Source organism: Arvicanthis niloticus, chromosome 13 (assembly GCF_011762505.2).
Source record: "Arvicanthis niloticus isolate mArvNil1 chromosome 13, mArvNil1.pat.X, whole genome shotgun sequence".
Taxonomy (NCBI): Eukaryota; Metazoa; Chordata; class Mammalia; order Rodentia; family Muridae; genus Arvicanthis; species Arvicanthis niloticus.
In genome coordinates this window covers 41745664-41772867 of record NC_047670.1, presented here as the reverse complement: position 1 = coordinate 41772867, position 27204 = coordinate 41745664, and the positions used below count along the sequence as shown (strand labels likewise).

Genomic DNA, 27204 nt, shown 5'->3' with positions numbered 1-27204 from the left:
CACATATATGTGTGTACACAGGTGGAGAGTGCAAGCATGCTGAGGCTAAAGTTGATGTTAGGAAGTCTTCTCCAATTGTTTTTCTACCTACCTTCAGTGTGGGGAGCAGAGGACGCCTCAAGGGAGTATGTAAGGAATGCAAGTCCTGAGTGAATGTGTACTACCACTTAAGGACCAATGGCTGAGATCCCTGGGAACTGGCTTTCCTTAGGTCGGGCTCAGGAAACTGGCAGAGTATGTGCAAAAACTGCCAAGCACAGCTTCCTCCTCACAGATGACCACAACCTGAGATTGCTGCGCGATACAGACCTCCCCCACTGACACTAGCTTGTCTTCTCTGTACACAATCTATTCTTATATTTTATTTATATGAGTACACTGCAGCTGTCTTCAGACACATTGGAAGAGTGCATCAGATCCCATTACAGATGGTTGTGAGTTACCATGTGGTTACTGGGAATTGAACTCAGGACCTCTTGTAGAGCAGCCAGTGCTCTTGACCGCTAAGCCATCTCTATAGCCCACATAATCTATTCTTTCTTCATTCCTTCACTGATCCCATCAGGTTTCTATCAGAGCAGCACTACCCCTTTTTTCCTGAATGTTTTTGTGTGCACATGTATATGTAAAATACCACATATATAGAAGTCACTTGTGTGCAGGTGTGGAATCCCAAAAATTGACTTCTAATATCTTCCTTGATCACTCTCCACCTTATACACTGTGATAAAGTCTCCGAGTAAATCCTGATTTGTCAATTCCAGTTAGCATGCTTGCCCTAACAATCCTGTCTTTACCTTCTGAATGCTGAAACTATAGATGGATGCCGTATCTGCTAGCATTTCCGAGGTACCAGAGACCCCAACTCCGGTCTTCATGGATACCTGGCAGTGCTTTATCCACTTTGCCATCTCCTATGCTCCACTTTATTTATTTATTTGTTTATTTATTTATTTATTTAGCAATGTCTCCTCCCTGAATTTGAAGCTTGACATTGAGGCTAGACTGGCTGGCCATGAGCCTCTAGGATCTGCTTGCCTCCGTATCTCAGCACTTGGTTTTTTATGTGGATGCTAGGGACTCAGAAGGAAGGTCCTTATACTTGGATAAACACTTCACCAATCAAGCTTTCTCCTAAGCCCACTTCAATGCTCTTGAATTCTACTAATAAATGATTGATAAGACGAAATAATTCTATATAATAGAGAGTTGAATAGCAAAGATGATCTAAGCAGTTGTTTCCTGAGCACTAAGTAATTACAAATGAACTGATGAGAGTTTAAAGCTAAGAGAGTGAGAAGGATATAAATTCAGGTAACTCACTTTCCTTGTTTCTTGTTTGGATAATCCTTTAATTATTTATACTGTATCAATGAGAAATAATGAAATAGCTAGGAAGAAAAACAATGTATAAGTCAGGAAGAGGAAGCTGAGCTGAGAGGCTAGCACTGTGTCATTTTTAGTTGGCTATCAACTTGTGAAACAAGTCCTGAGAGTGCTGGCTGGTTCTTCTTTCTCTTCTGTGCTCTACGGAAACAGGAGGAAAGCATCCAGTGCATGGCAGTGCAAGCTTCCAGGGCTTAAACAGCAGTGCACTGAGACGGCTTAAGTCACATTCATAACAGCTAATATCTAAAATGAAAGCAGTTCTTCCTTACAAGTGAACTACAGAAGTGGGGATATGGCCTCCTGGGAGGTGTACAGTGCCACCTGTTTTTGTATTTTATATTTCACAAATTAAAAAAAACAGGGCTTGGAGAGCTTAAGAAAGCATATATAACGTATCCTAATTAAAGTATAACAAAACATAACAAAACAAATCAGAGAACCTAGTTCTGTTTCATAGCTCTGCCATACAGAATGCCAATCTCAAAGTCCAATAATAATATATTAACTTCATGTAACTTGACAGACAATTGAAATGACTTCACCAAAATTGAATTATATCAATTTCTTCTAACAATTCAGTTGACTTGGGGATAATTTAGACTTGTACTTTCTCCCACTTATAGGTGTGAAGGGAAACCTTTCTTTTAAATAATGACTATCTTAAGAAAGTTCTCTATCATAACCTTCCAGCAACTTACCACATCATCAGAAGGCACACTGTTGGATAAAATATCCACCTGAATAGATACGGTATCCACAATACTTTTTCTTCTAGAAAGGCGATCTTCATCTGAAATGAAAATTGTTTTCTTCTATTATTCCTTAGTAAGAAATGCTGAGTTTTAGTCAGATAACTATTTTAGATTGCAAGGAAATGTAGAAATGTGAGTTTGGGGGGGTTGTTCTTTCTAAATGTTTAAAGCAGAACATTCTCAACTTTGACGATATTTTATTTAGATTATAAAGTAGTTGCTTTGATTACTCCTAGGGTACAGCACAATGTTGGCCTGCAGAGAAAGAACAAAGGCTGATCAGCAAGAGCCACCTCAACCACAACCATCGCTTTGTAATAAGAACAGTTAAAAGCCTCCAATTTATCTTAAACTTGTTTTGTATTTATTTGTGTGTGTCCATGTCTGTGTGTGCATGCACACGCCCATCCGTATATACAATACCTGTATGTTGGTCAACATATGAAGGTCACAGCAGAATGAAGAGGACAGTTCTGTCCTACCATGAGGTTATAGGACTCAAACTCAGGTCATCAGGCTTGGGATCAAGGGCAACTACCTGCCGAGCCATCTTGACAGCCTTAATTCCTCTTTTAGCTAATTTGAAATATACACAATAATCGCCAATGATCACCATATTGTGTAATAAACCATCTGATAGTAAGTCTTCCTGTGTGACTGGAAGTAGTCATATGGTAATTTGGTATTTGCCATGCCTCCAGCCCAAGGTCCTCTAGATTCACCCTTGTTGATACATATGTGAGATCTATTTTTCTGAATAGTACTGGCACTGTATATGGATATCACTGTTAGACTATTAACACCTTAGCTTTTTCTGCAAGCTGGCCTTTGTGAGTAGTGTGTGCTACAGAAGATGTGCAGACAGCTCACACCCTGATTTCAACTCCTCTGGGTGTGCTCCTAAGTGGGATTGCTGGACCATATGATAGATATGTTTTCAGTTTTATAGAAAAAAAAAAAACCTTCAATTCTATTTTCCAATGTAGCTATATTAATTTATGGTATCACTAATCATGAGAACCATCAATGTGGAAGGCTCCTTTATAGACACTCTTGACATTTGTCATCTTTTATTTTTGTGATAACAGCAAACCTAAGAGTAATAAGATATCATCTTGTCCTGTTTTTTTCCCCTTCTTTTATGACTATAGATATAGGGTAGAGATTTTTCACATAGCTATAGGTTTTCTGTATGTTTCTTTGAAGCATTGTAATAGGAAAGGTCAGGATATAAGAACAGCTAATAACCATGGTTCTAGAAGGCAAAAGGAAAGTGCATCGTGCACCCCAGTGCACAGAATCAGAGGTTTATTCAGTCACTGCTGGAGTGGGTCAGGACAGCTGTCAGGTACTCTAAGGCACATGCTCATCCTCCAGAAATGGCAAGTGAGCTGCCTGCCCTCTATATACCTCAGTTCTGAAGGATATATACAGTCCACTATCTCTGACTTTCAGAACCACACAAATACTTTCCAATACCTTCTCTCATTTAGAACTAGAGAGAGAGGCATCTGGAAAGCATAGCTCATCATGTTTCCTTGGTGTTATGGAAGACCATTTACATGTGGTAACAGTGAGCAATTGGGTCCTGTCCTACTCTCATTGCTATAAGGGATCTATCTGGCAAATAACATCATGGCTGTAACAGGCACCTGGAAGGCACACTACAGATACTCTTGAGGCTGACTAGCATTCAACACCATCTCTATTAAATGCCAACTTAACATCTCCAACTTCTAATTCATCAATTCTGTTTGGAAAGTTTTCATCTCAATTCTGTGTCGAACAAGTCATCTTTATCTCTACTGTTCTCTTTCAAGAGTGCCATCATTAAAGAAATCTTCATCTGTCTTACCTAGACTCTTACTAAGGATAACCTAATGCATGTCCTCTTCCATTCTCCTGCTAGAGGAACTTCCTCTCAAGTAAATGACCTCCATCCTAGCTATGACATATAAACAGAGCTATACAGCCCACTAACTAATGCACTGCTTCCTGAGATTTCTGTGTCACTGCACATACATATTATGATATTTGTATGAGAGAGGAACAAAGAAATAGCTGCTACTAACAAGTTCTGACTGCTAAATTCCCTAGAGCAATGTCCAGACACACCTTATAACCAGGACCTCTAGAGAAGCCTTTGTTTAGAATAGGTGATACTTCAGCATTTAGCAACATTCCCTTTGGAATCCATTCAGCATGCACTGTGATTTCACTCCATGTCCTCATTATCCCCTTTAAGAACTACTATAATTGCCCCAATGATTGTCATGTTAAAACCACATTATACAATGGATCAATTTTCTGTCCTATACAGCTAGAATAATAGTATCAAAGTCATTCAACTACAGGTGTTTTGGGGTTCAGGAGAAACCACACTTAAGAAAATACTGAAACCTGACTTTATAAAAATCAGAACCTCTACCTACCTTGCTTGCTTTGGGTTCTGTTTGCACAGAACTATGCACTAATTACGTTATGGGATAGTTACCACTAACTATTCCAGATAGAGCATTGTCTAATTGTTATACAGTGGTATGCAGTACACACTGATGCATTCACTCGTCATTCAAATTCTAGCTTGACTGAGAAACAATGCAGGGTCAGCCAACCCTTGCTTAGCCACCAGTGGTTCGGCAGTATCACGCAGATGGTCATTCTTTCTCTAGAACTACAAAGTTGTTCATCTGGCTTCCTCATGAGGTTGTAATTCCTCAAGATAGTAATCAATCTTAACATCTTTCCATTACCACCTCCCTCAATGTCTGACATATTAATCGGTTAAGAAGCACTGCAAAGTAGCAATGCTCCTACCTCAGCCTTCTGGGTGCTGGGATTAGCATATACCACCATGCCTGGCCTTCTGCTAATACCTTGGAATTTTTGTTCTCTCAAGAAATGGGAAACAAAATTGCAGTCTGAATCAGTTTGCAGTCAATGTTCTACCACTGACCTTGCTGTCAGGTCTTAGAGTTGTGCATGGGTTGGACTCATGGTCATGAGACTCAAAGATGGTGATTACTGCTCCTTGCTGTCATGGATCATTCTGAATGCATGCCAATCTTTGATCTCATTAAAAAGTTAGTGAAATAAAATTATTAAGTACTTCAAAGAGCACAGAGACAGTTAAATTTAGTGTGCTAGCAAATCAAATTACTTACTCTCAACTTCGGTGTCCTAGTGTGGGAAGGAGATAATGCTACTTTCTTCACTAAGCTACTATAAAGATTAAGTAGGAATATGACCATAGTGCTGCTATCAAGGCCAGGCACAAAATATGATAAAATAGAGCTAATATGACAATGATAGTGGGGGGTGCAAGCTATTCAACACACTAAATACATTTTTCTTTTACTTTGTCTTATTGTTCTTAACTGCCCATAAGTTTTAAAATCAACAGTAGACAACTGCTACACATGAAGAAAAAGTAATAACTGAGTAAAAATAAGTATGCCATAAAATATCACTATTAGGACTCCTAATTTTAAACATCAGTCTTTAAAAATGGAAAATGTCTATTTGTACTATCCAGACTAACTATACCCTGAGGTACTCAGAGTCCTCCTAAGCCATGATAAGGAGGCACCGTGAAACAGAACATAGCTTGTTCTAAGGGAGAAGGAAATAAAAGAAGCAAAGTCACATGTGAGAAAAAGTACAAGACTTTTTACTATAAACTACAGTTAAGGGAACAGGGAGGAAGGAAACATGATAAAGTACTCTATGGGATAAGGACAGAGCAGAATTAGAGCTAAGGACAGGCACCTAAATACACAGCGTAAAGTTCCATTCTCTAAACACTGCACCAGGGAGCACTTTACCTACAGGACAGGGCAGGCAACACCAGGTGGAGTTATAGTTAGTTACCTTTGTATTTCCGCCTGGGTTTATGAGGCTTTGGGCCTGAAGGAAAGACAGCTAAATCCAAAGTGAAATTATTTAATCTTTTAAATGCTTTAAAAAAAAAAAAGAAAACCTTAAATTATAAAGTTCTACTATGGTTTTATCTTTTGCTTTTTTGTTTGTCTTTTAAATGACAATTGTGAAACTGGATTGTTTAAAAAATATTTTATTTTGCTTATTTAAGAAATATTAACATATTAAACTTACAAATGAACAAATAATAGATTAAAAAATAACAGTAAAACCAAACACTTGATTTGCCTATGGTAAAATTCTATTTACATCTTTAGAGATTTACAAAAAGTTTCTAATGAGGTACTTAAAAACTGAAAACATTTTAAAAAGTGTTTTCAGTTTTTAAGTTTTAAACACACACACACACACACACACACATACACACACACACACACACACACACACACACACACACACAGAGGCATGCACATGTATCAAAAAACAAAAAGCAGAAACAAAACCCAGGAGGGGCTGGAGAGACGATGGCTTAGTGGTTAAAGGGACTGAGCACTCCTGTAGAGAACTGAGCTCAGTTCCCAGCACCCACACAATGGCTCACACCGTTGAAGGTCCCATTCCAGAGGTGCCAAAGCTCTCTTTTGGCCACCTCAAACACTGTACACACATGGTGCACAAACACACATGTAGGCAGCACTTACATAAAATAAAAAAGAATCTTTAAAAACAAAACCATGAGAGAGTAATTCACCTATAAAATTATCACTGCCTCTTTAGTGCATGGCAGGAAGTTTACTGGACATACCTGTAACCTGTGGCACATAAGGAACCGACAGCCTCTCCACACTGTACCCGCTTCCCCCAAGGGACTCTGCAATCTTGTTGGTCAAAAAATATAAATTTTTGTCGTGCTTCTCTAAAGATTTTGGAAGCCTGTCAAGTTGATCAGAACAAAAATTATTCAATACTGATTCCTGAACAAAATTAGGTAAAACAGCAGGGACTTCTACATTGAAAGACAAATGTATGAGTTATCTGGAGATTAGAGAAAACCAAGTGACCAAATCCCTGTTGCTAGGGCTATTCTCTCAGTCATGCATCACTAGTAAACTGAGCCTTGTAACTCTGCTAATGTCTGAACACCACTGAACATTAAAGGACGAGTCACACTAAACTCAGGTTTTATTTTTCACACTAAGTAAAATATAGAGGATGAAAGTGAAAACAGAGTGGAGTGAATGCAAAGCCCAGAGCCATGGATGACAGGAAGCCCATGTGTAGGCACAGGAGATCCCATACTCCCTTCCTTCCCGCTGTGGTTGTTATCCTACGCTTGTGCTTTCAGTACTGAGCCTCCTGCTCTTAGAGCCCAACATGTGCATCAAGTGTTATAAGGTGCAGGTTTCCCCCTGTGTAACACAAATAAGGATATATAAGATGAATTTGATTTTACTTCTGTCCTACAACTGTATGTGTTGTTATATTATCGAAAAATCTTCAACAAGAAAATTGAACAGAAGTGTTCACTTATGTGAGAATGCACACAAAAACAATGCCATAATTAAGAAATATATTACCACATTTTACAAAGTTGGACAATGTTAGTATTTTCAGGACTATAAGCATATCTGTATCTACAGAGTACAAGTACTTTATAATGTAAGGGAAAGGTAATATGAATTAAGTGACAGAGATGAGACAATTAGGATAATAATGAACCTAGAACAATAGTTACTCCTTTGTAATCATAAACAAACCAGTTTATATATTCTCTCTATTTCTTCATATATAAAGAATTTACATACATGCACTTATCTCTGAAAATATGCTCTGGTAGAAAATAAGGGGCTTCCACAGTTCGAATTTCAATAACCTGAAAACAAGCAAACACAGAACAAAATTGAAATTAAAACTCTCACTTCTTAGGACACTGCAGTGAACATCTACAAAATAACTAAGCACAAGCCTGAAAAATACCTTTAAGCACCACAAGTCTACCTCTGAATTCAAACTAAGTTCCTTTTGTTTTCCCATAATACTAAAGAGTTATCAGCTATCAAAAGACTGATAATAAAATATATAAAGTAAAAAAAACAGTGTGTTACATTTGCTTAAACATACTATGGAGAAACAGAGCATATATCAAAATAATACAGATTTTAGAAATCTCTTCAGGAGCTATTTTCCACCTGTGTGCTCAGTAGTTGCTGCTCACAGCTAAGAGCCCTGGGAAGGGTGACTCCCTAAAGGGTCTGATTACCCAGGCCTCAAATATGCAAATGAGCCTTAAGTGAATGAACTGTTAGAATGCACCAAAAACTGACATTTAGTAAAATGTGCTACAAGTTCTCATATAAACGAGGTTCTCTGACCAAGGCTGTGAGTGGCATGTTTCTGTTAAATTAAGTTAAGGACTCTGAAACAGAGATGAAATCATGTCAGTAACTGGAATGACCACTGAAGAAAGCTGAACGCTGTTGAAAGATGGTAAAATTCGAAGAAGCACATTAATCATCCAACTCTAGCTCTACCTCAGAATGTACAAATAAACAACAGAACTAAAGATGACAAAAGCCACAGTGGCTCAACGAAGAGAGGAAAACACTCTATTCTATTCAACAACCTGTTCAAAAATTATAACAACCCAAACATGACAGTATTAACTACTTCTGATTTAGAACCTCCTATTTTCACAGAATCCATCCATCCATCCATCTATCCATCAATCCATCCATCCATCCGTGTATTGGTCCATCTGTCTGTCTGTCCATCTATCCATCTATCTATCTAACTACTCAGAATTTAGCTGTTTTTATACAAAATCAGGTTTAAGAACTTTTCTGAATCTCTCACCTTGCTAACATGCTGGCAGAATGCTGGAACGGCTATCATCTGACTCACAAAGTTGAGATAGGCAGCAACCAGTGCCATGATCCCACAACGATGAAACATTGGCAGGTTATCTTCATTGATAATTGCACTGTCCTTAAGTAGAAAACAAACACATTAGAATGGATAGTTGGTTTTCAAAACGTCAGAAGTCCATTAAATTGATGTTACAAATATTTCTATATTAATGTTCATTTTGATTAGAGACCTGTCTGCTCCTGACAGCTTCCTGTTGTGGATTTTAAGAAGAAACTGAGCATCCTTGGAGTTACTCCAGTTGTGCGTTGACAGCCACTAGGCAAGAATTGCCTCTTTCCATCTACAGACAAATTACTGTCCAGAAAAGGACACACTTGCAGAATAGTCGACTGATTATATCTGCCTAGACAGAGTAATCAGCCCTTAATAATCCTCCATCACTAAGGTCTGTCAGATGATTCTGGGCCAGAAGGCTGAAGATTTGATGCTCCAACATTCAGTAGTATAGGGGCTTTCCAGGTGTTCAGCGGTCTGTATAAATTGGCTAAGTTTTAGAAGCTATGCTTTGTGCTTCCCATAATTTCAGTTAACTCAGTCATTCTGGATTTCTGACGGGGTTGAAGACCTATAGTCTCATAGCCAATCCTGGCTATTTACTTTGAGAGATAAGATCCGAGAGAATAGTTTTCAGCTGACATTCATTCTAAAGCCAAGAAAAAAGCCAGGTTCAAAACTAAGTGTTTTAGTTAGGAGAGATGACAGAGGTTCTGGTTAGTTAACAAAATGATGGACTTGGTATTAGGACTATCTTGCACCTCACTGGTACAATTAGGAATAACTATGCTCTAATTGCATTTTGAGAGAAAAGTTTTATTTTAACAGGAAGGGTGATATGTAGGAGGAGCTAAGGTGGGAGGAGTACAGAGAGGAAGAGATGGAGCAAGGAGAGTACATGAAGAAGGAGAGGAGAAGCTAGGTGATGAGAGAGAGAAAGAGAGAGAAGGGGGGGGCATGGAGGCAGATGTTCACGTGTCTCCACCAGTCAAAGATAGTTAATATATCTAGGTTGGGTATTGGGTTACACTTCTGATTGAGCATTACCAAACTTATAAAGCCTTTGATTAACATTTAAAAAAAATTGTATAAAAGCAAAAAGGAAAAGGGGGTATGGGATAGGAGTTTTCTAGGGAGGGGAAATGGGGAAAGGGGATGGCATCTGAAATGTAAATAAAATATAAAATTTAAAAAAAAAGAAAAATCAAGTTCTCACACTGCATCATATGGTTTCCCATATGGTTTCATATGGGAAACTAAAGATAGTCTAGATAGCTGACATTAACACATGGTGGGTGGGTGCATGCAACTGCATGTTGCCCTTTTTATCATGTAACACTCAACTCCAACTAAACAAGGCCACTTGGTGGGCTGAAGAGATGGCTCAGTGGTTAAGAGTACTGGCTGCTCTTCCAGAGGTCCTGAGTTCAATTCCCAGCAACCACATAGTGCTCACAACCATCTATAATGGGATCTGATGTCCTCTTCTGACACGCAGGTGCATATGCAGACAGAACACTTATAGACATAAAATAAAGAGATATCTAAAAAAATGACACATAAGTAACAATTATTAAAAACTTTCTTTTCCAGTAGATTGGAAGTGTAAGTACAAGAACTGTCTTTTTCATCAAGTGCTGAAAGATTTAGTATGACTTTAGCACATACCTTATATTCACTGTAACTGAATCTACAACCAAAAACCTTGCTAATCAAAAATCAGGTTCTTAAATAATTATACCTTTCTATAAGTGACATTTACTTCACTAAAAAAAAAAAAAAAAAAAAAAAAAAAATTTCGTCAGTGGAACGTTATAACAGCATACCTGTAAAGCAATGGCCAATCGAATGAGGTCAATAACCACCTCTTCATTGGCGAGTTCGATAGTTATCAGAGCCAGAGATGTATAAAGAAGCTCGTAGTTTTTCTGAACGTTGTCTTCCTCTTTGCAGCCCAGATATATGTGCCTATATAGCTGTTGCCCATTCTGAAAGATACAAAAAAGGTAATTTTGTACGTTAACAGTGTAGTACACATAAGAGCAATGACTGCACAAAGCACATTTGTGTTCTCTAGTGCATTTGCATCATTTCAGAACTGTACAGAATAATGTACATGCAAGCATAGTCACAGCAGAATTACTTATGGTAACCTAACAGGAACAAACCCAAATGTCAGCCAACAAATGCATAATTTGTATTATCTTACACCACATATAATATGTATGGTGTCACCAATACAGTTAAGATGAATTTCGTCAAAACACAACTAAATTGAAAAAATAAATATAAAAGAACACATGATTTATGACTCTTTTCATTCAACATACAAAAACTCACAAAACGACATAGTAATATCCCTCCAAGATTCCCGCTAAGAAAGAGTACAGACTTAGAAAAATGGGGTACAAGAAATGTTTCTGTTATACTGTTGTTCACTTTAAAATAAGTAAAATAACAATGCATATGCACTTGCATTTTAGAAAAAAATTTAAAAAGAGCCATTTTTTCCTATATTAGCATGCGCCTTTGGGAAGGTGAGAAGGTGAGGAAGTGTGGTAGAACTGAGGCTGGGGCTGCCAGTGAGAAGGAGGGCTTCTACTCCAAATGCTATGGCTTCATTTAAGGACACAGACTAATACAAACCACCTGACAATCTAAAGCTCTGCAATTACATTTCACACTCTCTTAAACAGTGACCTCACCTTTTTCATGAAGCTCGTATCTTGTCTACAAATTTTCTCTCTTTTTATCTTCAAGTCAGCCACATCTGGTATTATTCTACAAACAATATAATCAATCATTTTTAATGACTAGCACATTTGGCTCTGATACACTGTATTTTGTGGAGGATTATATTTGAACTAAGAAGTTTGAATGGTGACACATCTATAAACATTTTAAATGTTTATATGAAATGATAGTACTGGCTGATCATGCTTAACTAAGAGTTACATCATCTCCCTTCATAGTGCCACTCATAGGCTTAAAGCAAAAGTAAAATAAAACCAGTTTTTAATCCATGTGCAGTCATCACCATATTAGCCCTCTGCAAGGCACAGGGAATGACACTGAAACATATTTTAAAACAAATTAATAAATCAATTTGACATCAACTAAACATCCCCCCCACCCACACACAGATTTCAACACACTGACTGCGAAAACCGAAAGCTTTCCTGAAGCCCCTCACAGCATGGTGATTCACCTGATGCCACGGAGCTTTGCTCTATTGTCATGGCGATCCATCAGGTTGTGCATTACTTCCAAGACTAACTGCCTCAGCTCATAGTCTTCCATGAGGGATGGTGACAATAGAGGATCCAGAAATGACCCAGGCAGTGCAGTAACAATTGTCTTGGCTTTGTATCCAGAAGTCACCTGATTATAAGGGGAAAATTAACAAACAATGATTTTTCTCTTGAATCCTTAGGCAAAATTATCACATTACTCTTTTTAATCACAAAATTCTGTTTGGGGAACAGAAACTATAGGCACAAGCCTAAAGAAATATATGAAGGAAACCTGTAGGGCAGTAAAAATGTTAGTATGTCAATATCAGTATTTGAAAGAAGTTTAAGATGCACATCATATATGTGGTATGTGGTCCCATGTGTGGGCTCAACTGCCAAGTACTACATGCCTGACAACTCTGTCCAGACTGATGTCTGTCAGGCAGGCTGCTACACCCTTACATAGAGAAAGCCAGGGCACAGGTTGGGGGGGGGGGGCACATTTACAGAAAGTGCAGATGGAAAACAGCAAAGCTGACCCTGAAAACTCTTATTTCCAATGAAACTACTGGGGAATAGGAACATATTTCAGTTTGGAAAATTGTGTTTTGTTACTCAATTTGATACTCTAGATAATATTTAGTCTTCTTTCAATTTTAAACTTTGAAGGAGAATATACTGAAGTGCTATTAAACATTTAAAAACTATGCCACAGAAGAATTCACAAAGCTGACTGGGATAACTATGATGAGAAGCATGGTGGTATCTAAATACTTATAGATATTTTTTCTATAAAGAATTAGAGCCAAATCTTAGAAAATTTTGTAAGAAAACCAAAGCAACGGTGTCTATGTCATTAGAATATGAAGATGTTTTAAAGTAAGACACAACAAATAAAAAAAGACACATGGAAAAGGATTGATAAGCATCACTCAAACTAGATTCAAAATCCTACATAAGCACCAGAAAGGGAATTAAAACTGAAACCACAGAAGGTTCTCCTGTGCCCAATGTAAAACACAGGGTATAATAAGATGCATAAGAAAGGTCTCTGAAATGAACTTCAAAGAAACTGGTTAGAAAAACCAGTCCCTGCTTTGTCCTTGCCATGATGCCAGGAGGTAAATGCAAACCGTGTCTCTTAAATAGACACTCTTAAATCTGACATGCCAGTCAACACAGCTGATATGCCATCGTGGATGGAGGGAATCCCACAAAGCCACACCCACTAGGTGAGGAGCTACAGGGAATTAGAGATTGCTGAGAGGAAGAATTAACCTTCTCCAGAGATAAGTTCCCTATATTGTCACCTCTAAAACATATACATACAAGCAATAAATGGGCTCAGCAAGTGTCATTTGTTCATTTGCATATAGATGTAATAAGTATGTAATAAGTATTCATTTGCATATAGATGTAATGATAATAATTAAAGAATAAGAATTAATTTGAAGACAAGGAGAGAATAAGGAGTTAGAGGTGAAGGGAAAAATTAAGTAACTACATGTTAATTAAAAATTAAGAAAGAAAAAAGTGAACATATTTAATCATACAGTACTGGAGAACCTGTTATTCCCTTTTCTGATCTATTGCCACAATAAATTTAAAACAACAAATACTTTCAGCAACAACTCATTATCCAGTCAGTATGTAGAAGGCACTATGAATTCTCATCTCTGAATTCTAATGTTTGGCTCAGTGACCTTGGACTTCTTCAGCTCTGTCCACCTGACCCCTCTGAACATAGGGTTTATCTCTATTTACAAAATGGAAATTGTTTCTGACGTCTGTAAACTTGAGCATACTGAAGATCAAACAAAAAGCCAGGACAGATAAGCACCGGCTAGTGAGAAGTCCTGCAGAAGATGAAGAGAGAGGTACTAAAGTGAACAAATGCAGAAATAACTAGCCAGATTCTGACTGAGGATGGAAGGAAGGAAGCTAGCAGTGAAGCTCCTCCTGTCAGTAATTTAAGGGGTGTGCCCCTCCTGTCTATTAAACTCCTTACCATGAGCAAAGACCTCAGCAACATTATCTGAATCCTCCTGGTTCCCAAATCCCTGAAATATACAAAGTATTGGTGTTACTAATGCTAATTTACATTTATATTATATTATACCTTCATTATATTATATTATACCTTTATTACATTATTATACCTTCATCTACTTCAAGTACTTTTTTTCTGATTTTAAAACTATTTTCACTGGCTAAATAGATTTAATTTATTTTTATAATTGCTTCTGCCATGACTCACTTTATCCACCAAAATAAATTTCATATGAATTAAGTAAATATATATAAAAAATAATTTAAACAAAAAATTCAAGTTATTGAATTGAGTCTTCAAGAACAAAACTGATGTGCTGATATGAAGATTAAATCCTCTAAGTATAAGACAAGTGACCTAGGAGTGTGCAGATACGCCAACTGTCCTCCATGGTTACGGTTATTAAAAATAGAGATGGAAATGCTATTTTGATCTATTTGAACATCGCACATTGCATACGTTCTTACACTATTCCCCATAAAAGATAGAGTAACTTTTTAAGAATGAAATACTCTTTAGTTAGTTTTTAATCTTTGTGCCACTAATACCCCTTTTTCCATTTATGAATTCGTTCAGCTGTCTCTCTTGCCCACGTGTTAAGGACACATGTTCCCCTGCCATATTTACAGTCCTATGCTACTTTCTCCAGCTGACAGTGCTTTTTTAGCACTTTATTGACTACATGGACCGATGGGCTACAGTAGGCTGCACAGGTGGATCTCCATCTCCTTTAAAGGTCTAACAAGTTTTTATGACAACCCAATAGTTAGGTACATTTATAAGTCATGATGAGATCATTTTAACACATTAACTAAGGTTTAAGTATATTACCAAATCAACTCTATAAAGAGGGCTCATTAACATCCTAAGTCAGTATTCCTGATTCACTAGCAATGTTTTAAGATTTTAGGAAATTCAGTTTTATCATGCAGACACACAATCCACAGGCCAAATAAATCTTCAATTTCATCAATAAAAGAGAAAAAAAAACCCAAAATTTATAAGTTTAAAATGATTCAAAATGTATGCTAAGCATTGTTTTAATAGCTTAATGATCTACTACCAAAGAAAACACTTTTGCTTTTTATTAACAAAATTTCAAAACACTAACATTTTCTTGAGTTAAAAAAAAAATGTAATCAAACACTGACTTCATTTATAGTCTGAGGACTTACCCTAGTTGACTGATATCCAAAGTATGAGTGGATGTTCCAAAAACAGGCACTTTCCCCATGATGAACATCATGATCTCTGACCTCTGATAGTCTGGTAAGTTACTTCCAAAAAATCCTATAAATATATGAAAACAAATTTAAGAAATTCAAAAGTGGTAATTTCCCCATGTAACCCAAAACTGATTTTTAAGTTATGTTATTATGTTTTGCGTACATAGACATTTTTGCCTACATAACTGTCTAGGTACTACTTGCATGCATGAAACGCAGGGAGGCCACAGGAGAATATCTGAAGTTATATATGGTAGTTAGCCTCCATGTGAGTGCTGGGAATCGAACCTAGGTCCTCTGGAAGAAAAGTGTTCTTAACCCATGGGTCATCTCTCCAGCCCACAAAGTTGAAGTTTTAAACAGACCCTGTAGATTAAAACAATAACTGTGTTCAAGCTACATAACTCCAAATAAATTATAAATTATGTTTTCTTCTCTCCAACATCAAATATAATGTAAATATTCAGATAAACTTCTGTTAGTAAGTTTTAGCAGATGTTCAGCTTGTAAACCTAAATTCCTGTGCTGTTAAATCTGATAAATACCAGAAAACCTCAATTCCTCAGCCTAGATCCTTGCTTTAGTTTCCTCTCAGAGAAATGAGAATTAAAAAAAAAAAAAAAAGTAAACACTCACAAATAATAGTGGTATTTATCAATTTTGAAAACTTTGGTTATATTAAAACAACAACAAAACTTTTTCTGTGGAAAAACATACTTAAGAACTTAGTAGTGAAAGAAAAATGAGTTTTCTTCAATGGGATCTCACTGGGTATGTTAACCATACTTAAGGGCAGGCCAAATGCCCCGCAATGGATAGCTAACATGAACTCAGTTGTATTTTTATCGACTTTTTGCTACTTATTGCTTTGTGGCTTTTGTTTGGTTGGTTTTTGTCTTATTGGTCTTGTCTATATATTATGATTACAGATCTTGCATTTGTATGGGTTTTGTTTGGGTGTTTATGTGAGTGTATTATTTGTGTTCACTTTTTTTTTTTAATTCTAGTTTGTGTGTGTGTTTGCTTTCTAAAGAGAGAGAAAGAAAGGACATGAGGCTTGGTGGCAAGGCAGGGAGGTAGGAAAGATCTGAGAGAAGATAGAGGAGGGGAAACCATGATTAGAATATACTGTATAGAAATTCTTTTCAATTAAAATAAAAGAATTTGGCAGTAAAAGACTATGATGTATGCAACTTATTATACCTAGTAGATTTATTTTTTTAAAAAATAAATGTGTGTGCATGTTTTTCTTATAGATACATTCATAAACATTCATGTACACATGTGTACATAAGAAAGATGAGGGAGAGTTAAAATGAAAGAACTGGCATAAGATGTCAATAGCAGGTACAAAAGGGTAAAGGACAGTGGTCTCAGGCTTTGTTTTTCCTCAAGCACACGATTTTTAGAGGTCTACAGCATGACTGGACTTTGACAAATGTATAGCATGAGCCAGGTAGCTGATGGGAGAACATCTTGGATCGCTGTGTAGTGGCTTTCATGCAGTGACTTGAGAAACTGAATCACTAACCTATTGTCTGGATGACAGCATTCTGTACAATCTTCTCGTCGTTGTCTTTGGAGCTTAAGGTGACACTGCCTACAGACCCCTTCTGGGGGTCATTGGCTTCCAGTTCCACACTGAACCGCAGGTGCTTCAACAGGGTGTTGAAGACTTCCAGCACAGTCGGCCCTGTGACAGATCATCTTTGTGAGTCTGGATACCCAAGAATGACTCTCAAACCTCTCAGTGGACTTTACAGTTACTTTTTGTTTCTGTCAACAGTACTAATAATTTATGAACTATCATGTTCATTTTTCTGAGGCTGTCTAACTAAAAACCAAAGTCTCACCATCACACTACAAACATGTTCTTAGCATCTATGAGGAACTAGTTGCTCCTCAGAAATACGAATACACAAAGGACTATCGAAATCTTTCTACTGGTCAAACTTTGTCTATACAAATTAATGTTTATTAAAATAATATGTAACTTGACTGAGGACTGAATCCATAAAGTTCCACAGTTCATTGTAACAGAATTTTTTTTTCCTGAGATTAAAAACAGAAGAATTTCCAATTATGAGAAACTCTTCAGTCCACCAAGTTCAAGTGAACTGATTTTTCTCTATTTTTTCCTCAATAATATTACCTGTTAATTACAGGTTTCATATCTGTCACCCATACACAATTACAAACTTCTCCAGAAATGAAGCCATTGTTAAATACCAGCCCCCATACACAGATCTTAGCTTGCTACACCTAACACACAGCGGGCATTAGTAAACATGATGATTCAATATATAACCAGTGTTATCCTTGTCATATGTCAAAGCAATCTGCCAATTAATACACGTTTCCTTCTTCTTCTCCCTTTAGATAGATAGATAGATAGATAGATAGATAGATATCAATTTTAAATTTGATACAGGGTCTCACTGGGAACTGTTTGGAATAGGCTAGCCTTGAATTCACAAAACTCAACCTGTTCTGTCTCCCAAGTGCTGTGATTAATGGTGCACAGACTCAGCTATCTTTATCTTTATAAGATAAACTACAAGACAAATAATGAAAAGCCCAAATCCCAAAGTGTTCACTCTTATTTATTATTGAAGGAATATTAGAATATCCAGTCAACAAGGTTTCCATTTCACTTTTGAGCAATAAAACCATAGCCAGAGTCTCCCTCTAGCTTCTGTACCTTTATCACAGTCCCTCATTTCCCTAGTCACATATGCATGACACATTGAGATCTTTGACTAGGTCCCTCTACACCTGGCCAGCTTCCTAGGCATGCTGAGCAAGGTCGAGTTCTTGTCCTCACACCTAAAACAATGACAGCACTTCTCTTTAGCCAACCCGACACTTTGCAGCACACCTGCAGTCAGTCCTTAAAGCTCTCCTGAACTGGAGAATGACTTGCGTGCACTCTAACTTCTTGTTTCTCCCACACATTCCAGCAAAATGGACCACAGAATATTCTTCTTTTGCTCATCCACATTCCTCCAGTTTTCTGATCCCTGGTTATCTCATGCCCCATGTGATCAAAGTCTCTTTATAGTACAGAATTAGAATTGTCTAAGTAAACTACACATGGAAGAAGGTCTTCACATATATGTTTGTGTGTTTGTTAGTAACAGCTATATTTGCATACTTTAGTGACCGGATATACACACAAACAGCAAATTCATCAGTGTTTCCTATACTCCTAAACACAAAGACACTATGAGGTTGTAGTGCTGCTGCATTTAAACAACTGTGGCCCACTTTCAGCATCTTGTCAGCCTCAGTAGGTTTAAACATTGAAGCATTTTAGATTTTGTACTTTTGTTCTAAGAACTCTGAACCTGAACTAGGCTTGGCAGTGTATGCCTAAAATCCCAGTTACTCAGGAGGCTGAAGCAGAAAGGTTTCAAGCTTAAGGCCCACATGGTCATCATAGTGAGTTCAAGGCTAGCATGGAATGTTTACTAAGATGTCATTTCAAAATGAAAACTATAAAGAGCTTGGATGTATTTCAGTAGTAGAACACTTGTCTAGGATGTGCAAGGCCCTGGGTTGAATACTCTAGTAACATTAAGGGGGTAGGGGGGAGAAATGGTTGACTTGCAACACTTTGTAACTCTGTATTTATACAATGTTCAGTATACAAATCATATCCTAAAGACTTTGTTAAAAGAAAATACAAGGATAAGAATGTGGGGGAAAAAAAGAAGAAAAGACTAATCACATGTGCACTCAAATTAAGGCCATGTGAAAATACGTGGAGTGATCTTAAAGGGTACTTTGTATACAGATACTGAGGAGACTGTAGTACTACTGCATCCTTTCTGTGCTTTAGTGGTACTCACCTATGGACCCTTTAGCAGCAATGGCGACAGCCTCTAACAGAACCTGAATGATACCTGCTCGAACCCGTGGAGAATCCTTCTTACGAGCATCAAGGTGTCCAAGAATTTCCTGGATCACATGGTGAGAATACTGAGCCTAAAGGAAACAAACAGCACAAAGATGTGTGAGCAAGTAAATGCATATGGTATATCCATAAGAATGAAAAGGCACAACGTGGTGGTATTTTACCACTCCTTACAAGGGACTGATATTTATAACATGTGACTGCCAAAAACCATTTCTTTAAAGAATAAACAGTGATACTGTAAACTCTTTATGACATTCTTAATAAAAAAAGGAAATTACCAAATACTGTATTTAACTTGATGGTGGTGAGGTGGGGGCTAAAGAGATGGCTCAGGTATCAAGACCCCTCACTATTCTAGAGGACTCAGGCTTTAGTTCCCAGCACACACATGGCAGCTCATAACTGATTTGAACTCTAGTTCCAAAGAATGCCTACCTCTGCATTCTGTAGACACTGGCAATGCATGTGGTACAAATTCACACATGCAAACCACTCACATAAATAAAAATAATTTTAAAAATGAGAGAGGGAAGGAAAGGGGAGAGAGAGAGAGAGAGAGAGAGAGAGAGCCAGCCTATCTTGACAAGTACAGTATAAGAACTGAGTCTCGAATTGTCCTGACTTGCACATGCATGTCATAGCACTCATATGTGCACATTCAATACTCTCACAGATGTGCATAAATAAATATATTAAAAGTAAAGATAACTAAAACTATAGATAACTAAATATTAAGCACTGGTACCCAAATATTTGAGAAAATTTAATCTCTTTATACTTTTAGTGAATTTCACAAACAATACCTAATATACTCCTGTAATTTGATAGTAGGACAAAAAGTGAAAATAAGTTATGAACATATAGTACTTCTCCATCACCAACAAATAAATTCTACTATGTCCACCTTAACATTCTCTAGTTAAAGCCTGTATAGTCAAATTCAGTGTCAAAAGGAAAATACTATCAGTGTGTAACTGACAAAACTTAAAGCAGAGGATTCACAATTGACTTTGTAAGTAACAATAAAAAAATATTAGGACTTGAAACAAATGCTCACGCAAATGAGCAAACAGTATAGCTAGAAACACATATGACTCCAGTTAATTCTTTTTCTTTTCCCCTTCCTTCCTTCCTTTCTTCCTTCCTTCCTTCCTTCCTTCCTTCCTTCTTTCCTTCCTTCCTTGTTATTTATTTATTTATTTGACAGGGTTTTCCTTCATGGTCCTGGATGGTCTAAAATTTGCTACATAAACCAGGCTGACACCAAATTCAGAGAGCCACCTACTTCTGCCGCTCATATAATAAAAAATGTGTATCTCCCATTCCTGACTGAACTCTTTTAAATAGAGACCATTTTTCTTTTTTTTTTTTCCCAAAACCTATACTGTGTGTGTATGTGTGTGTGCAAGTACATGTGAAAGCTATAAGTAAATCTCAGGTATACCTTTTTAGGTATGCCATCCACCCTGTCTTTTTAGAGACAGTCACACTGTCCTGGAACTCGGTGATTCAGCTAAGACGGCCTCTCCTGTGCCGTAACTATAAACTTGTGCTACCACGCTTGACATTTTACAGGGTCAATGGCTCAAACTCAGGTGTTCACATTTATACAGCAAGTACTTTACCAACAGAATTCTTCCTCCTGCCCTCAAAACCTATCCATGTCACATGCTCATGAGTGAGTCCACTACTGTGCATGACACAAGAAAAAAGAGAATAAAAATCCCCAAATCTTAGTCTCTTTCAACACATCCAGAGACCTGTTTCCAAGCTGGTTTCCTTTCTCATACCTGCAGTGGGTAACTATATTTTAAGAATGTGATATACACATACAATGGAAATTTTTCTAGCCAGTAAGAATGAGGTTATATTGTTTGAAGGAAAATAGAGTCTGCAACTAGATGTACCCTAATTATATTAAGTAAATTAAGTCAACTGTGAGTCCTAGATTGTATATGTGCATATATACATCATATATGTAAAATCATATACATACAGAAGAGAAGAAAATGAAGCAAACTGTCTAGGTGAAGTAAGAGGATTAACTAAAAGGGCGAAGGAAAGTAGAATGGTAAACCTGATTAATGTACATAATATTGCATAAAAAATACTCAACCAACCAGGAAAATAAATTATAAAGAAAAATGAAATAGAAGGGGCTGGTGAGTTGACTCAGAGGTTAAGAGCACTGGTTGCTCTTCCAGAGTTTCTGTTCAATTCCCAGCAACCACATGGTGGCTCACGATCACCTATAAAGGGCTCTTATGCCATCTTCTGGCATGTAAGTGTACATGCAGACAAAACATTCATGCAATATTTTAAAAAAATTAAAAAGAAGCTATTGCTCAAAAGCACAAAGTCCTTTCCATTGGTATTAATGTCACTGGTATCTTTAGACATTTCTGACATTCTGTCTTGACATTGGTACTTTGTTAATAGCCTCAAGTAAGAAGCCAGTCAAGGTTTACTTTGGTTTCTGTTAAGCTATCTTTAAACTGAGGACACACACACATACACACACACACTCACACACCACTATTACCATCACCACCACCATCAACAACAACCTGATATTGAGCTTCTTGCCTGGGAAACTGCACACTCCTCATGAACCTCCTGTAGCTAAATCTGCCTTCTTATGGCTATTTAATTTACTGTCTGACCAGGGCACGTCTGTAATTGAGGATGAGGATATTCTTAGTAACTATATGCATTAGGCAAACTAGGACCCATAGTCATTTTACTCACAAGGGATTTACTTAAAATAGTATAATATATTTAAAAAATGCAGAGTGAAAAATCCAAAATTGAAAACAAAACAAAACAAAACAAAATCCCATCTCAATTAACAGCTAAGCAAATCTGTTCAGATTCTGAGGAGAAAAAAGCCCCAAAGCGGTTCTTTGTAGAAGACAACACACAGAAGATTCTATTAAGACTAGAAGTTATAAGAAATTAAACAGAAACACAAAATAAATGACTTAAGTAACTGCACAATTAAAAGTGGTCCAACAACATTATCTAATCCTCTTATTAGTTATTTTTTGTCTTGGTAATAAGAAAACAAGCAGTAAATGAGAAAAAAATATCTAAGTAAGTGCATGCCTGTGCCAGGTGTGATAGTGTAGGCCTTTAATCCTAGCACTCAAGAGACAGATGCAGGCGGTTCTCTTCTAGTTCAAGGCCAGCATGGGTTACAGAGCAAGTTCTGATACAGGCAGAGCTACAGAGTGAGACTGTCTCAAAAACCAACAAAACAAAAACGATACTCTGCATGTTAGTTTTCCACCTGTTTAATAATCTGCTCATCCATCAGAATAATCATTACCCATTTAATAAATAAAACTGATTAAACCTTACCTGAATAGAATACATTATAATCTTAAAGCAGTGAACTGCAAACTCATTAGGATCCCACAGCTTGTGATGATCTAAATGCCTGTAAATAACAATTTAAAATTAACAACTTGGTTTTAATAACAGCTTACTTTAAAACCTTCAGCAAAAGCTGGGCATGGTGACACACACCTTTAATCCCTGCACTCAGGAAACAGAAGCAGGTGGATCTCTAAGTTAGAGACCAGCCTGGTCAACAGTACAGAGTTCCAGGACAGCCAGGGCTAAACAGAGAAATACTGCCTCAAAAACCAAACAAACAGCATTCTACTTTCAGAACTATGGCATACATTTCTAACTGCCGACCTGGGCCATACAACAGTCACAAAAACTAGACTATCTAAATGAAGCAGTTAGAAAGAAAATTATTTCACAAGAGGCACACTGTTGGGAGCTGACTCCTACCTGAAAGCAGCTATTATCTTTGCAGCCATCTTGGGCCATATATTTGAAGGTTGATACTTTTTCACCCTAACAAGAGACTTGGTTTTCTAGCATCATGTTTTTGCAAACAGCCCACAAACAGCTGAGTACACTTTGATAAACATATTGTTTTTCTCAAACCTATCCTGGACTTACTGTTTAGTGTCCCCAGCTGCAAGCTATTCGTGGTAAAGTGTCTTCAGCTGCACTCCCCTGCTTGTGCTTATATACCCACAATTGCATTTCAATAAACGAGACACGATCAGACACCCTGTCTTGTCTCCATTATTTGAGTCTCTTGCCCCTCCATCCCCACTCTCATCTCCACTCAGACCTCGACTGACTCGCAGGACAGGTCACCTGGCACCCAACGAGAGGCAGCAAGAAAGAGAGACCCCATGAGGGGTTACTGGAAGAAGGGTCGACCAAAAATTCAAAAGTGGAACAAAGGCGATCGCCACGGGAACCTGCAGCATCAAGACCAGGTAAGTCATAGTAATGAAAATGGAGCAAGAAATAAGTCAGCATGAACTATAAGTGGAACAGATGAGAAAGGCTTTAAAGAAGCGAGGAGTAAAGGTAAAGATTCAGCATTTGTTGTCATATTTTGATGGTTTCCTCAAGACAAAGCCATTGAAGAGAAAAGATGGCATAGAGTTGGAGATGCACTTAAAGATTTTTACAGGACATCTGGGCCTGAAAAGGTCCCAGTTACTGCCTTTTCATATTGGAACTTGATAAATGAAATGATCTTAACAAAGTGTCAGTAGATAGCGGTGGCTGTTGAAGAGGGTGAAAAAATTTTTAAAGACAGTAAAAGGAAAGAAAAAGAAAAGAAAAAAAAAACAAAATAAAGGGTTGATTCTTCTAAGGAAGAAATAGATTTAATTTGTCTAGATAATAATGATGATAATGGATCGGCCTCTCAAAGATCATCCAATAGGTCTCAAAATTTGAATCAGAGAGAGAATCCAAGGGGGAAGGCAACAAAATCCAATAGCAGCGCTTGGCCTAAAGAGAAATGACTCAAGTGTTCAAAAGAAAAAGATAAAATGCATATATCCAAAATTAAAATCCAAAATACGACCAAAGGTTGATGACAATGTGTCGGAGTTAGACTGGGATGACCTAGAGGAAGAGGCGGCCAAATATTGGCCCTCTTCCCAAAGGCCCCCTTCCCTGTGCACCTCCGCTTCCAGATGCTCCCATTATGGGGATGGTGGCTATGGACCCCAGAAAGGAGTTACAGGACAATTTTTTTTCCTTAAACAACAAATAGTGTTAGAGAAAGAGCATCAGGACTTAATTAATCAGTTACAAAAATTAAAGACAGGGAAGACGACTCGAGAGGGCAAGGCCACTGGCGAAAATTCCCTGGGTCCTCACAGAGTCCAAAGATGGCCCCTGCCCTCTGGCTTTAGTTCAGCCACAGATCACCCAGAGGAGGGAGAGGCTGAGGCTCTCCCTGTATCAAAGATCACAGACACTCAAGGGGTTGCTTGGAGACATTATACAGGGTTTAATTTTCAAATCATTAAAGAATTAAACAATGCAGTGTCACAATATGGTACCACTGCTCCTTTTACTCTTGCAATATTAGAATCTGCTGCAGCAGAATGACTGACTCCTAGGGATTGGAATACTCTAGTGAGAGCAGTTCTTAGTGGTGGTGACCATCTTATTTGGAAATCAGAGTATCATGAGAATTGTAAAGAGACAGCTAAGAGAAATGTTCAGGCAGGCAATGGTTGGTCTTTTGATGCCTTAATGGGAGAAGGGCAATTTGCTTCTAGTGATAACCATATACAATATGACTCAGGCTTATTCGCTCAAATTCAAAACACAGCCATTAAGGCTTGGCATAAACTCTTTGACAGACAAGGCCTGATGAATGATTTTCCTCATCAGGAACAGCTGCCTATGCCTTTAAAGATCAAGTAATCTCCTTTGCTATATATCATCTGTGTCAGCTCAATTGGTTGAATTACATGCTGTCATTGCTGTGTTCCAAGCATTTCCGAATTAAGCCATTGATACTTATACAGATAGCTCATATTTAGCTCAGTCTATCCCTCTGCTAGAAACTGCTGTGCAACTATAGCATTCCTCAGAAGCAGCCGATTTGTGTTTATAGAGCCAACAATTAATTTTGAAGAGAAAGTGTAAATTCTTTATAGGACACCTGAGAGCTCACACTGGACTATCAGGTCCCCTCTCTGAGGGAAACACCAAGGCAGAGCTAGCCGTTCGTGTAGCTGCAGTGACTTTATCAGATCCACCGTCTAACATGGATCAGGCTTTGCTCATGAGTTACATTACCTTAATTCTCAAACTTTAAAGATTATGGTTAAAATTGCCAGAGAACAAGCTAGGCAAATTGTCAAACAGTGTTGATCATGTGTTACACTTTTACCAGTTCCTCATTTGGGTGTAAATCCAAAGGGACTGATATCAAACAGTCCCTGGCAAAATGGATGTTACTCATTATAATGAATTTGGAAATCAAAAATATATACATGTATATGTAGATACATATAGTGGTTTCATTTATGCGACATTACAAACTGGAAAAGCAAGCAAAGATGTGATCACTCATGTGCTTGCTACAATCACTGTATTGAGTGTGCCTAAACCTTGTATAGGACTTCATTCCTATAACCAACTAACACAGTGTTCCTACTTCAAAGCTAGCTCATAACACTTCAAAGGGCAGTTCCTGCCATTTTGCAACTTTTAGTTAAAATTGCCAGTACTTACCTAATAATTAATTAATAGTTAATTGACAATTAATAATTACATAAAGACTTAAAATGTTGAGATTTCCCTGGTGTAATCTAGGCTTTCTCCTCTTGTTTCACACTAATTCCTTCACTGCATCCAGCATGCCAGCTGTCCTATACTTGCTGTTGACTGAAAATTTGATGTTTAAAATTCTTTGGGGATCTTTTCATTTTTTTTTTTATAGATCAAGTAACAATTGAAATAAAAAGCCTGTTTCAATGTTGAACCAAAATATACTTTACAAATCATACTACCAAGCAGTTTTGTTAATATTTGCCACATCTAAATCAAGAAATCTACTTCAAATTCTGTTAGGTATGAATTTTCTGATTTTAAATGACAGATCAGTTTGTGACCTTTTTCTCATAATCTATAATTATTGTGCATGTCCCTCATCTATCTGGTGTCATTCTTCATATATTCAATTACATAGTAGCTTACTTGTAGACCATTTTTAGCACCTAGTTAACTTATTAAATAGCTTATAACAGCATAAGATAAGACCCTATTGATGAAAATAACACATACTTATGTCATTAAACATGAAGAATTCAAGCCTGTGTATAACTAGAAGCTTCATTACTACTGACTAGCATTGAAGGTACTCTGTTCATCATCACCTATTTAAAAGCCATGAGGTCTGCAAGAGGGCCTGAAATATACACTGGTGCAATAAAGGCATAAACACTATGGGTGTAAACAACTTTCTGACTGTATTTAACGCCCCTCTTTGATATGGAACCCATATCTGACACTCATAAAATAGCCACGAACCTGAAACTAGGTAAGACATGGTCCTAGGGCCAAGCCTGCTACAATTGTCCTGCTAAAGAACATAGCAATAAAGTGACTGCTAATGGCATACTGCTATACTCATAGATCAGTACCTCACTCAACCCGCATTAGAGAAACTTCGTACAGTACATGGGGGTGAACACAGAGACCCACAACTGGAAAATGTGTGGAAAATAAGAGACCTTAGAGCACTCAGTCCTAAATAAGATGACTTCAACAAACTACTCCCCTTAAGTCTCAGGGATCTGTGCAGAAGGGGAAGAAGAAAGAATTTTAGAGCTAGAAGTGACAGATGACTCAAAACAGAACTGTCTTCCAGACACAAGTAAACCAGGTCTTCCAGATACAACAGGACTGATGTACATATGAATTCAAAGACTGTGGCAACAGCAGGTACAGAACCTGTAAATGTTCAAGTCAGATGGGTCCCAGCACTCAG

At 37.5% G+C, this 27204-nt stretch overlaps 1 protein-coding gene across 4 annotated transcripts in view; it reads right to left on the bottom strand.

The window, feature by feature from the left end:
- The window catches only part of Efr3a (EFR3 homolog A), an 86116-nt gene that overhangs the window by 10554 nt on the left and 48358 nt on the right, over positions 1-27204 (bottom strand). For 3 of the 4 annotated variants that reach the window (XM_034516246.2, XM_076911415.1, XM_076911414.1), the window contains 12 exons: positions 22731-22809; positions 19303-19438; positions 16983-17144; positions 15401-15515; positions 14184-14235; positions 12151-12323; positions 11648-11723; positions 10769-10930; positions 8874-9005; positions 7826-7893; positions 6826-6953; positions 2088-2179 (listed from right to left, as the gene is read on the bottom strand). In XM_034516246.2, coding sequence (XP_034372137.1) covers positions 2088-2179; positions 6826-6953; positions 7826-7893; positions 8874-9005; positions 10769-10930; positions 11648-11723; positions 12151-12323; positions 14184-14235; positions 15401-15515; positions 16983-17144; positions 19303-19438; positions 22731-22809 — 1375 coding nt within the window. Of the gene's footprint in view, positions 1-2087; positions 2180-6011; positions 6063-6825; positions 6954-7825; positions 7894-8873; positions 9006-10768; positions 10931-11647; positions 11724-12150; positions 12324-14183; positions 14236-15400; positions 15516-16982; positions 17145-19302; positions 19439-22730; positions 22810-27204 lie in introns of all 4 variants that reach the window. The other variant, XM_034516244.2, reaches the window with a different exon arrangement.